The 13,670-nt window shown below is 47.1% G+C and overlaps 2 protein-coding genes across 2 annotated transcripts; one reads left to right on the top strand and one right to left on the bottom strand.

Moving 5' to 3' along the window:
* On the top strand, positions 1-4,802 carry GLAREA_07997 (Phosphoglycerate mutase-like protein; the record flags this gene model as incomplete). Its single annotated transcript, XM_008090044.1, has 3 exons — positions 1-4,128; positions 4,177-4,580; positions 4,631-4,802. 3 exons carry the CDS (start codon positions 1-3, stop codon positions 4,800-4,802), a joined length of 4,704 nt encoding a protein of 1,567 aa, XP_008088235.1.
* Positions 4,803-9,291: 4,489 nt separating this feature from the next.
* GLAREA_07996 (uncharacterized protein) lies at positions 9,292-9,544 on the bottom strand (the record flags this gene model as incomplete). Its single annotated transcript, XM_008090043.1, has 2 exons — positions 9,292-9,374; positions 9,412-9,544. 2 exons carry the CDS (start codon positions 9,542-9,544, stop codon positions 9,292-9,294), a joined length of 216 nt encoding a protein of 71 aa, XP_008088234.1.
* Between the last annotated feature and the right edge of the window lie 4,126 nt (positions 9,545-13,670).

Here is a 13,670-nt window from a genome sequence, read left to right as displayed (position 1 = left end):
ATGAGCTCAGATACGAGTAGCGGTGGGATGAGAGAAACCCAGGATCCCAGCTTATCTTCCCTGGACACACCCAATATCCCTCAAAACACAGAAAATTCGTCATTGTCTACCTCCAATGTGCCAGGGCGGCCAAAACCCAAAATTCGCGCGATTTCGAACACCCTCTTCCCAGGTGCCACACAGAACTCAACCTCAAGTCACAAAGGACGCTATGCAGAGCCAGGAACAACCACCACGCATGCCGACCGAGCCAGTATTTCTATGCCACCGCCTCCTGTAATCACTCGGTCACGGACGTCTTCGTCATACAGCAACACGAAATCTCGCGAGTCCTCGAAACAGGGAACCTTTTCCGAAGGTCAGAGCAGGCGGTCAAGCAAGGAAGATATAGCCGTGGAAGACCTCGAAACTCCAAAATTGTCTCCCGGAATCATGTCGGAAGACCCAAAGCTTTCACAGCTCCCAGAAGCTTCGCTGCGTACAAGACCATCCATGCCAGATATGGACTCCAAACGAATGTCGGTCTCTTCGATATACTCATTGACTTCGGCAAGAGCAGGTGGTGGTGCTCCAAGTTCGGCTGCCTCTGCGAACGGATCAGACGTTGGATACAATACGAGGTCGGCTACTGGTGCTCTGTCACCAAACAATAAACCCCTGGGAACCTCTGGCGCAGAGCCTTCCACATCGGCAATATCGGTCACGACGTCCTCCTCGAATCAATTCAGCAGCCACAGTGTGACAAATGGCCCCTCACTTACCCCGCGAGAAACTCCAGCTCATGCTTCGGATATTGCTAAGCGAAATGCGGCGCAAAGGGGAGAGGGTGCGCCTCGGTCGACTGTACCTGCCAGGTCTCGGAGTCGGGCAAAGCGAAGATTCAGTGGAAGTACTGCCGCGAGCAGTCATAGTCCTGGGAGTGATAGAGGTGATAGGTCGTATGCAACCAAGAAGGAGGATGATACGAAGCCTTCGCAATATGGTATTATCGGGGTTTGTGCTCTCGATGTCAAGGCTAGGAGTAAACCAAGTCGAAACATTCTTAACCGCCTCCTAGCAAACAGGGAATTTGAGGTCAAGGTGTTTGGTGATAAAGTGATCCTGGACGAAGAAGTTGAAAATTGGCCGCTTTGCGATTACCTCATATCGTTCTACTCGGAAGGGTTTCCACTCGATAAAGCAATCGCCTATGTCAAAGCTCGGAAACCATTTTGTGTCAACGATGTGCCAATGCAGAAGATACTTTGGGATCGCAGGATCTGTCTGATGATTCTTGACAAAATCAATGTGCCAACTCCCACCCGCGTCGAAGTGAACAGAGACGGTGGGCCTAGTGTTATGACGCCAGAAATTGCAAAGCACCTAAAGGAGACCACAGGAGTAGCACTAGATGGACCAGAGGATGGAACTGGCGGCAAGACTCCTCCACCCAAGAAGGTAGAACTTGTGGAAGATGGGGACGCATTGAGTGTCGATGGTCTTATTCTTCGGAAGCCTTTCGTCGAGAAGCCGATCAGTGGAGAAGATCACAATATATGCATATACTATCCCAAGAGTCAAGGTGGTGGAGCTCGGAAATTGTTTCGCAAGATTGGCAACAAGAGCTCGGAAAGAGTGGAAGGAATGGATGTTCCTAGAGCTATTCTAGAACCAGACAGCAGCTACTTGTATGAGAAGTTCATGCACGTTGACAACTCAGAGGACGTGAAAGCATATACTGTCGGGCCTAACTTCTGTCACGCAGAGACTCGAAAATCTCCTGTGGTTGATGGTTTGGTACGGCGAAACACGCATGGCAAAGAGATTCGGTACATTACAAGCCTGACCAAAGAGGAATCAGCTATGGCTTCTCGTATTGCGGTCAGTTTCGGTCAGCGCGTGTGTGGTTTCGATCTTCTACGCGCCGAGGGCAGTAGTTTTGTTATCGATGTGAACGGTTGGAGCTTTGTTAAAGACAATGACGAATACTACGTTCAATGCGCCCGGATTTTGAAAGACATGTTTGTAAAAGAGTACAAAATGCGAAATGGTATCACAGACGAGAGTACCGCACCACAATCAAGTCCTTCTGATGGTACCGCAAGTCCGCCTGTGGCTCGTCGGGAGACTGCAAAGGAAGGGCACCGCTCTGCATTACAAAGCATTCTTGCGAAATCACCAAGCATGTCCAAGTTACATCATCACGCACACCACAAGAAGTCGACAACAGGATCACCCGAAGCCTCGAGTGTACCGACACCAAGAACATCGCCTCCTGGTGCCAATTTAGGATCCGATCTTCCGCAAATACCGCCAACGCCCATGTTACCACCTCCTGCTACAGCTTCAATTCCTTCGACATCTCCTTCTAATGCCTCAGTTTATCCTGTTACTGTCCCAGCTACCCCTGCGACAGAGCTAACCGAAGGAGATGTGATGCCTCCGCCAGCTCCAAAGCACACCTGGCAGCTAAAGGGTATGGTATCTGTCATTCGGCATGCAGACAGAACGCCAAAGCAAAAGTACAAGTTCACTTTTCATACAAAGCCTTTTGTGGACCTCCTCAAGGGCCATCAAGAAGAGGTGCTTTTGACTGGCGAGTCTGCTCTGGACAGTGTGAAGCGTGCTGTGCGGGTTGCCATTGACGAGGGGGTTGAAGATGACAGAAAGCTCAAGACCCTGATGAATGTCCTAGACAAAAAAGGAGCCTGGCTAGGCACAAAGGTTCAGATCAAGCCCATGTTTCGAAAGCGCAAGCCTGAAGAGGTTCTGGCAGCCGTCCCCGGGTCTGAAGAAGCAAAAGCTCAATTGCTCAAGAATGGAAACGAGGAGCATTTTAAGGACCGGTTGAAGGAATTGGCCAGGGAGTCGCCGGAGATAGAAGCTTCCGATGGAAGTCCTGTGAGAAGGTCTCCAACGAGGAGCGACTCTTTGTCTGGTACAACGCTTTCTCGTATCACAGCAGTTGAGAACAGTCTTGTTCTAGACAAACTCCAACTCATCGTCAAATGGGGAGGCGAGCCAACGCATTCAGCTAGGTATCAAGCGCAAGAGAACGGTGAGAACATGAGAAATGACCTGATGTTGATGAATCGTGCGGTCCTCGACGAAGTACATGTTTTTAGCAGTTCAGAGAGACGAGTTACTACGAGTGCGCAGATATGGGCTTCAGCATTTACCGATCAGAAACAGTTGCCTCCTGATTTCATCACGGTTCGCAAGGATCTTTTGGATGATTCTAATGCCGCAAAAGACGAGATGGACAAGGTCAAAAAGAAGCTAAAGACTTTACTTCGTGAGGGCATCGAAGCCCCACCACAGTTTGCATGGCCTGACAACATGCCTGAGCCTTCCATTGTGCAAGCTTATGTCGTTCAATTGATGAAATTTCATCGAAGAGTCATGCGTCACAACTTTGGCAAGCTTTATGGTGGTGCTTCTACCTCGTTGAATGCAATTGCAAATCCAGGGGACAAAGATAGTCTCTCGTCCTCAGCTAGCTCCTCTATGTCTCATGCAATGGCAACGACGAACATACAATCACGCTGGTGTTGTGGGGAAGACTCTGATTTGTTCAGGGAAAGGTGGGAAAAGCTGTTTGCAGAATTTTGTGATGGTGACAAGGTGGATCCTAGCAAAATTTCGGAACTGTACGATACTATGAAGTTTGATGCTTTGCATAATAGACAATTCTTGGAATGGGTGTTCACCCCGAGCAAGAGTATATTAGAGGAAGAAGAGGAAACTTTGGCTTGGGAAGCTAAAAACAAAGAAAAGGACATCACAAAGTCTTCCGCATCAAAGGACTCCCCACGGGGATCAGATGATGCACCCACAGACAAAAGTCAAACAGTTCCAATGGAAAAGGCTGAAACGAACAAGAGCACTAGACATCGCATTTTCAGACGACGACCATCCGTGATGGCTGGTCGCCGAGGCAGTAACTCGGAAGAAAGACCCGAACAGTACTTTAAACTTTTTACTGGAAGCAGTCAAACCAAAGCGAAAACCGATGTGCGTCTAGAGAAGTTGAGGGAGCTGTACAAGATGGCTAAAATTCTATTCGACTTTATATGCCCACAGGAATATGGGATCACGGATAATGAGAAGTTGGAAATTGGCTTATTGACTTCCCTTCCTCTGCTCAAGGTATGTTGATCGATATGTACCCTGCAATTACTTGCTAACCCTTTCAAGGAAATTGTGCAGGATCTTGAGGAGATGCAAGCTTCAGATGACGCTAAATCATTCATCTACTTCACCAAAGAATCTCACATATACACCCTTCTGAACTGTATACTCGAAGGTGGTATTGAAACCAAGATCAAACGTTCAGCGATTCCAGAACTCGATTATCTCTCTCAGATCTGCTTTGAGCTTTACGAGTCCGAGAACAAGACCCCCCGCGATGCACCTCCTGGTGACGTAGCAAAATATGCTTATTCCATCCGCATCACTATCAGTCCAGGTTGTCATACGTTTGACCCGCTTGACGTCCAACTTGATAGTAAGCATTGTATCAGCTGTGCGCAACGAAGAAGTTTAACCGCACACGCGGATTGGAAGAAGGTCATTGAGACTTTGAGGGCGAAATTCCATCAGTTTGTTCCTCCCTCCCCTCCTTATGCGTACCATAACTAACAAACATTAGGGTCAAACTCCCAAAATCCTTCCTGGCTGTTAACCTAAGCGAATCCCATACCTTCCACAAGAAAGAAGAGAATGAAGATCTCCCAGCTACTGAGCAAGATCCAATAGATACGAACAATGGTTCCGAATCTGCACCGACGACAGAGGCGCTACCTAACACCCCAATCGTCTGATCAACACTCTGTACCAAATTCCCCGTCCCGAACATGCCGACCCGATCGTGAGGCTTCGGCCCGTGCTTACATGGCTTACCGCTTATCGAACCCCTCATCTCGATATTTTTGAGAAATGATAGATCGTTGACCCTTGATGTGAGAGAATCACGCTTTGTCTTGGACCGTGATTGTGAGAGTTGATGGAATGTTTGTTTTGTTGACGGTTGTGTGTGATGGCGTGGTTGGTTCACTCTAAAGCTTGGTAGGGCTGCGTGGGTTGCGGCGGTTAGATCGCTTGGGTCGGTACAGTGGTGGATGCGTGAGGATGGATGGGGATGGATGTGCATATGTGCGTTTTGCTGTGGAGGAGGCTCGTTGTGGAGTTGGAATGCGAGGTCTGCTCGTGGGATGTGAGGTTTTCTAATGGTGGTGAGATGTGTTCATTGTAAAGTAGACGTATCGTTGAAATCGGAATAGCCTAGATCAGATTAGAGGTAGAGGAGCGGAACGACATGATGTATAGCGTATTCGAGACTTTGAGCTCTAGACAGAGTGACTTGAGTATGAGACAATGGGAACGAACACCTGGCCAGTGACGAGATTAGATGATCGGAAAACTACAGTTGAGAATTCCTTATTCTTCGTGGATGTACTGTCTGTCTGTATTTGATGCAGGAGTGTTTATCATGGCCTGACTTTTCCCTTTTCTTTTCTTTTCTTGCCTTCTTTGTTTTGTTGTTGGTGTTTTGGGGGATGTTCAATTTCCTTTTGTCTTATTCATGTCTTTTGGTATTTCTTTCATTTTGCTTGTTGGTGGGGAATTTTGGCTGTTTAGTGTTGGTGGTTTGTATTGGGATGTGGTGATGGGGTTTGGCGTTTGTTTGAAGATATGGTGGTGACTTGATGTTTGCCTTCCCTTTTCCTTCTTCGTTGTCTGCTCTTTTTGCTTCCAGCCTTTCTCCCGATATCGGTGCAATCTTGACGTCTTTGTAAGGGTACGGCGTTTGGTGGTATGATGGAAGCGTCAGTCATCCATTTTAGGAGGCGGTGTTTGATGGTATCGGAGTCTTCTTGGGCTCTTTGAGGTCGTCCTTTTTTTGCGCTGTTCTTTTCTGTGGCTCTGGTTTCCTGGGGTTGTGTGGAAAGCGATTATGGTGGTTGACAATGGTTCGGGTTTTAGGATTCTGAAAGCGAAATGTGGTGAAATTGGATTAATGTTTGAGTCTAAGTTGAAAAATCTGTGATGATAATGTCATTGTGGTAGTATTTTGTGGGTGTAGATGGGATGTTCAAAATGTCTCGTTGATTAATTTTAAGAGAGCATGTGGTTGGATGGAGAGTCAGATGTGATGACGTTGAGTCAGTGAGGAAATCCCCTATTGTTAGGCTTTCGGATGGGGCTGAGGGATTTGAGACTGAGGTAAACTCGAGGTTTGGAGAAATCGTTGTTCAGAGTATAACGGTTTAGGACTAGGTGGATTCGAGTTAAATTGTTTGGGAGGTGACTTCGTATTTGTGGTCATTTTGGGCTTAGGATGATGTATCTCAACCAAACGCTCTAGGTGCTGAGACTCTGGGGTTGAGAGTGGCGTATCTATCTTGAGAAATTGGGGAGATTAGGAATGTGCATGTGGAAGTGCTGAATTCTTTCCTGGTAGGAGTGGATTCCAAGGCTTTAGTCAGTCACGGTGTAGAGCCTTCAGTTTCAATAAATTACATATATAAAATAGATTTCCCTGTGTTATCTTGTATAGTAGGCCGTGTTTTATCTTCGCTGAACGAAGTCTCCTAACTGGACAACTTAGACTCATTAAAATGGTGACGGATAGATAGGAATATGTATTTCATTTGTATTACTGATCCATTGATCCAAACATTTAACGAAGATGAAAATGGTCCTTGTTTGACTGTAGTTTCCGTCCCTTATTAATATCAGGGTGGCAGAAGAGATTTCTTGTAAATTAGAAACCAATAATCATGACCTGAGTAGAATTACACCTACAATCATCACCAGAATACATCCCATCTAACAATCCCCCATCCGCGAAAACATACCACCACGCCACACACTTCCCCACCGACTTCCATCCGACAAAGAATTTTCAGATCCTCTACAATTTCTTCAGCCATGACTTCTCCACGTCTTCGAACTTTCCCACAACTCACTTCATAGCTCGCGTCCCTTCCCTTCCTCTGAATTCCCTTCTCCGCCTGACAAATTCCTCGGTTTGATCCGGATTTCAATTCCAGTATTATACATTTCTTTCCTTAGTGAAGCCAAACTTCGCGTTTCAGACGTTTAGTGTTTGGGGAAGGCGGGCTGGATAATATGGGAGAATTAATGAGATGGGAGGCTTGGTGGGAATAGACGAGCGATCTTTGTTTAGCATATGGATGGGAGGTATATTCGGAATGTGTTTGGATATAGCGGGTGATGAGGCTGTAATAAGTGGGAGGTAGTTCCGAAACGGTGATGACTATCTAGATATCTGACGAACCAGCAATTATTTGTCCCAACTTCCTCAAAGTCTTGGTTTAAGTATCTACATGTTTGACAAACCAGCAAATACTTTTCCAAATTTCTTGACGTCTTGAATTGAACCACACTTACAACTCCGATTTTCCCATCCTCAAACACCGTCAAAGATCCATGCCCCACATATGCACCATGGTGCATCGCGTCGGAGAATTAATCGTCCCAACATATCGAGCATTTCAGCCAGATCTAGGCGTTCAGCCAGATCTAGGCGGTAACTGGTAGTCAACGTGTCAAACTGTGTGAGTGCATATGCGTTTGATTTCATGATCTTGATAAATTGAGGGTGGTGGGATGTTGTGTAACGTTATTTTGGAAATATAGACCGTCATGATGTAGGTAAGAGGGAGGATATATGTGTATGTGTTGTAGGGTGTATGTAGGTATGTAGAGATGGAATGATAGCGATTGGATACTTGGGTTTGTGTTATGAAGGATTGGGTGGGCAGCTGATTCGGTCCTTTTTGAAAGGCTTCCATGCTCACTTGAAGACGGTTATAGCCACGGGAATAAGATCTGCTCAGAATACTTGTGAGAAATTCAAATGGATATTTGGAATCCTTGGGCTTTTGCTGGAAAATCGCTGTGTGCAAGTCATTGATGCCCCTATCCAAGCTCGCTTGGAGCTCGACACCACCATTCCAGCGGGGCGGAGAGGATTAGGAGAATCGCAGGTATTTATGGTCTTTGTAGCACACTCTTAGGTTAAAAGCAACTGTTGGAGTGCTTTTAGTTGATGATAGAGCAATGACAAACAAGTCATGTGCATATCATCTTGAGCACGCGCTCATCCTCGTGAGAAAAGCTGGCTACCCCTCATCGATCCAGGTTTTGAATCTGGCAGAACTGCACTATAGGATTGATCAACCAATGAGATCAAGATATCAGAAAGCACACCAGTATACTCGAAGCTCGGTGCGGTATTCAACCTGCAGTCAAGTCCATATGAAATCAACCTCCCCTCGGCGACCACCTAACCATTAATAATCCACGGATTCTTCTCCTCCAAGCTTCACCACCCCCTCATACCAAACGATTGGCCCTCACCACCTCGAATACGAAGACGCTTCACCTGGTGGTGTGAGCACCGCCAAATCCGTTCAAGTACCGAAGCTTCAAGTACCATGGTAAGCAGACACTTCAACACAGCCAAACGTCGGCCCCACGTCATTCAACGTGGTATCGACGCATATCGGTAATGATTCCTCTTTGCTGCACTCGAGCTGTGCCGTAAGTCGCCATATGGAGAAAGAGCCGGGCTCTGTGCAGCCTGTGGTGTATCGGAGAATTTACCCTTCTTGTTGGGTACTATAGCAGGAGATCTATGGTTTGTGAAGGGGGTAGGGAACTGGAGTCCGGGGGCGAGAATGGCGTGGGCCGAGGTGTGAGGGGTGAGAGGATGGGATGGGATGTGGAATGTTGTTTGCCGGGGATGGGGTGGTGGGTATGGGGATTAGTGTCTTTTGCTCCAGCTTTTCTGGTTGTGACTCGTGAGGGGAGAGTAGTTTGCTGGTCCTGGTTCGAGTGCCGGATTGACGTACGAGTATACGTATACATGCTTGTAAAGTCCCCGCAGTCCATATCCTAAAATGTATTCTCCCTGCGAGATGCTTCAGAACAAGTAGATGGAAGGCGAAGCAATGTGTTTGGAGACTACCATGCTACGGATGAGCGGTGGTTCTTTTGTTGAGAATACCAGAACGCCGACGGAGCGGGCAGAGCGCCAAATTCTGAAAGTAACGCCACAAGCCGCCGCGTAACCTGATGAACTGGTGACTCGACGTATCGGGTAAAACTCATTGTCGGCCTGAAGTGTAGTTCACACGGCATGACATGCAGCGGCTTGCTTTCCATCCATGCTAGACGAGTGGGTTTGCATGTGTAAAGTAAGACTCTTGCTGCAAACCAGTTTTCATGATAGTTTTGCTGTGAGGCGTCTGAGGCGTCTTGCTATAGTACAGAACTTCCAACTCAAGCTATGAAATTTGTGGCATTTGTAAGTGCAATTTCCAACTTTGAACTCAGACATTGATTCGCCATTTGTGTATTGTCTACTGCAAAACTTGTCAGCACATCATATATATTTCTTACGGTATACCTCCCATTTGTATACGAGCATGAAGCTCAAATGAGCGATGGAAATGATCAGGTGTGCTGTCTGAACGATAATCTTATCGTTATCACTATTGTTATAATCATGGATGTCGGCTATCAAATCCAACATGAGATACAGTATGATGATCATGGAGTTGGCTATTCCGAATTTTGTATTAGTCAGTTGAAGTCCCAATCTGAATCCCATTCCATTGCTCCTGTCATCTTTCACAGCAGAAGGTTGCTGAAATCGGCGGGTATCCTCCTCAGTGTCTACTGACCACGCCAACGCGTAATCTCGCAAGACAAAGGGTGATTTTCCAAGCAGTAAGGATTATCGAATCCCGACACATTCTTCAAAACTGTTGAGATCAAGGGCTGAGCTCCAGAATCGACACTGGAACTTGCGCCAGTTGAGCTGTGAAAAGATGCAAGCTGACGTCCATCCGAAACACATCTCAATACGAGAGCATCAAGACAATGGCCTGATCTCACAGTCCTTGATCCCTGTCCCTTCCAGAATACGCCTCCGAAGCTGAAAAAGAATCTCGTTCTCGATGCATAGACTGGACGAGATTTACGAAGCTATGAGCGAGTGGTGATCAAGATTGCCAAGATTCCGTAACGAGTCGCTTGCATATACCACATCAGTCATAAAACCTGCGGCACTCGCTCTATGAGAGAAGGTTAGAGGTACCCGGCTGTTTAAGCGCTGCCCTCTTTCCGAGAAGTGATACATTTGCGGGATCCGGATTACAAACTCGAGAGCGGTGAACTTCGTCGGCCTCGTTGTTGGCCGACTGGAGAGCCCTGTCAATATAGTTATCAGATCACTCCTGGGTTGTGATAAGACGTTGTGGATTTATTTGACACTTGGTAATTTGCGGGTGGGGAGAAGGGAGTGCAATACTGTACCACAATGAATCTAGCCGGATCAATCAAACTGCAAACAAATATCTCATTCAAAATGCAAAACGAGTCTGCTATTCTTTGAGAGTTGGATGTTGCTTTGGTGGTTCGCAATCAAAAGATGATAGGCGTAAGCTCAAAGACACAAAGAGTCTATGAAAACGGTTGCCCAGGTTTCAGGATCAAGGACAAGGATAGACAGCTTGGAGACGTGCGTCGGAGATTTTTACAAGGAAGATTCCTGGTATGGCAAAGGCACCTCTTCATTTGGTTCCAGTTGCAGTAGCGCGACAGGGCTGTAGTGGGGGATTTTCCTAGCATTGCAAACGCTGAGTCTCACAGGGTGGACTTTGTCATTGTTGATCACAAGACTATTGAGCGTGATTTGGCGAGTTTTCTTACTGATTCAGCATGTCTCGTTTCGAGACGAAGATATTCATGTTGGTGGGCCAGTCGTAACGATTTTCCAACTGTTGGGATTGCAATACATGCACTTACTATGGGGTACATCAACCAAGTATGCAACCAAGCTGCACCCCATAGAAAATGGGTTGCTTCATGCTGGATACCATGCGAGAGAAAATGCTTTCCATAGAATATTGAACCCACGAATCAGATTTATGCCACGGTATGAAAATAGACAATAACTGTTGCGGGTGAAGCTACTGGCTGAGAATTCCAAGGTAGCCTATCTAAAAATCGATAAGCACGTTTAGAGTAGTACTCTCCTCGGGGAGGTGAAACCGCAACTTCCTTGGTCTTGAAGTACGATTGGAGAGAAGGTAAATTGCTGATGGATCGTGATGGTGTTGCGATGTCGTCGTCTGTAAGTGCTTATGTTAAGCGGTAAGCCGTCATCATTCGCATGGTGCAGCCCCTTTTTTTTGTCTCTGATCAAGATCTCACCTGAATGCCGGTGGAAGAATGGAAGCATGTTCGATACTCGATGGAAGAAGCAAGATTGAGAAAGTCTCAGACTTCTGAGACCGAGGCGTGCAGTGGCTGGCTTCTCTGTCCGTTGTCAAAGAACCCTGCCGCCGCCATGCGACGCCATCGATGTGAGATCTTCATTGCCAGCCATCTCGTCTGGGCAGTCACTCCGGAGCCGTGATTGAATGCCACAACTACCGTCAACCACTCCCTGGGAACGAACCAGCGAAGCAGCCTCTCCAGGGACGAAAAAAACCCGAGATTTTGCACACCTAGCCTGTCTACTACTATTCTACCACAACACCCAGAAATATTTACATTCTAGTTCTTTAATATACAATAAAAGACTATTATTAAGTTAGTTATAGTTTCTTACGATTTATTATCTTAGATTTACTTATTTAGACAGTAGATAGAGTATACGTTTGGCGAGAACTTGGGTGTTGTGGCGGGCGCAAAATCTCGGGTTTTTTTCGTCCCCGAAGAGGCAGCTTCAAGGTATGTGTGGAGAAGTGTTGAAAGGCAGTAGAAAGAAACCCACAAGCTTCCAATCAACTTGGCCGCTGAACCGTAATATCAGACAGATTGTGCGTCGTAGGCTCACAGTTCCAGTTTTTGGCGCCAGAAAATGATATTTGGTCGCGGAGGATGACCGTCCAGACTAGTGTGGTGGATTCCGGGCAATACCATGCACAGATATATGGAATGGGGTTTATTGTCAGCCATGATGATGACAACCGATGAAGGGTATGTTGGACAACAGATGTCGTGCTGCTCAAATGGAAAAGAACAACAGATCATGCAGAAATTGCAACTGCGATGTAGCAATGAGAGGGAGGAGAGGAAGGTCAGATTGATGACGGACGGGGAGCCTCTGATGTAAGTAAGAGCAAGCTTTAATCGCAAGCGAAAAGATTCTGCAAGTTGACATGAAGCTGTGATAAGAGTATGGCAGGGGATTGACAGGCCAACGATGCAGCCGGATACGCCCTAGATCTTCGACCCTTGTGCTACTATTCTTCCCCTTACTCTTGCCACGAGGCATGTGGGTAGGGTAGTACGTACTGCGAAGTACTCCGTACATTTCGGCCAACCAACTTCATCCTAAATCATGATATGCTGTGCCCGAGTATATCATCATTGTTAAGATGGTTTTTGGATATTTCTGCAGCCCCCACAACACATGATTGAGGTAACCTTCCCCCGTAGCCATGTCGCTAATATCACCGCCCATCCATCTCTTGTTCCTCATGAATGCGCCCTTTGTCCCTGGCATCCAACTTTCTAAATGGCACACCACACATTGTACGGTCTCGTTGAAAGAACTTTTTGCTCGTAATTGGTCGAGGACTCGAGAAGAGTCTGGGTCAGGCAGTATCCGTCAACTATGGCTCATGCCTAACCTATACAATATCATATCGTATCAATAGGAGTCCGTAAAAGGTTGACGCAACGGTGAGGTTCGAGCTTGGCTTCCAAAGAGGGTCGACGGGATGCTTCCGACGCGACGGCAGTCCTTGAAGTAGACACTTGTTGGAAGCCATATCCCTTCTTTGCCCCGAAAAAGGGCAACAATGCACTCCCCGGCCGTCTATGGCATCTTCAAAACCAAGCCAGTCCTGTGACTGATTGCGGTACCACCCGAGCAATGATCCTACACCTTTACCACTTCGTTACCATGTTTGGCGATCCGGCATTGTATGGATGGCAGGAACATCCATTTGATATCATGCCCACCCCCATGTCCAGCGTGTTCGAATTGTCCACGACAGGCCATCGTTGTCACTTTCTTCAGCAGCTCGACCTCGCTTGATGATGTTCTTCGGACAAATGTCCTTATTCTACGTAGCATCGTTAGGCTCGGTTGTCGGTAAGTTTGTGGCTCCAGTCACACAAACCAACGGCAAACGGCTGGGTTGCAGGGTGATCAGACGCAAATACAAACTCAGCTAGCTACATCGTCCAGTACTTTAACTTTACTGGCCCTTCAAAGCTCTTCGCCAGCACTGGTATGCAGCCAGTCAGAACACAGAAAACACTAGCTTTTGCTTCATGAACGTGCAGAGTTTTGTTTAGACTGCTTGTCTCTGGGATCACTGGAATAGCTTCCAGAACATCGTATCATAAGCTTGGGTTTGCCAACGTACGCAACCCGCGCGCTGCAATGCCTTTCCGGGCTCCCCGGACGAGGAGGCCAATAGCGGAGGCTGGACAGAGCGGTGGAATCAGAGCTGGATGTCGCTTTGCGCGCGGCCTTGCGAGCTCATCAACTCCAAAGTCTCAAGCCCAAACTGCACTTTGCTTCTGTTGCGCGGGATAGCTGTAAGGAACCGGAAGAAGGGCACCACCGTCATCTTCCGGCCTCCTGGTCGGCAGACAAGCCGAACGCAACAAAGCCACCGCCGATTGCGAACGCA

This window comes from Glarea lozoyensis (genome assembly GCF_000409485.1).
Source record: "Glarea lozoyensis ATCC 20868 chromosome Unknown GLAREA9, whole genome shotgun sequence".
NCBI lineage: Eukaryota > Fungi > Ascomycota > Leotiomycetes > Helotiales > Helotiaceae > Glarea > Glarea lozoyensis.
The sequence above is the reverse complement of the archived record's forward strand: the minus strand, read 5'-3'. Positions and strand labels throughout refer to the sequence as shown.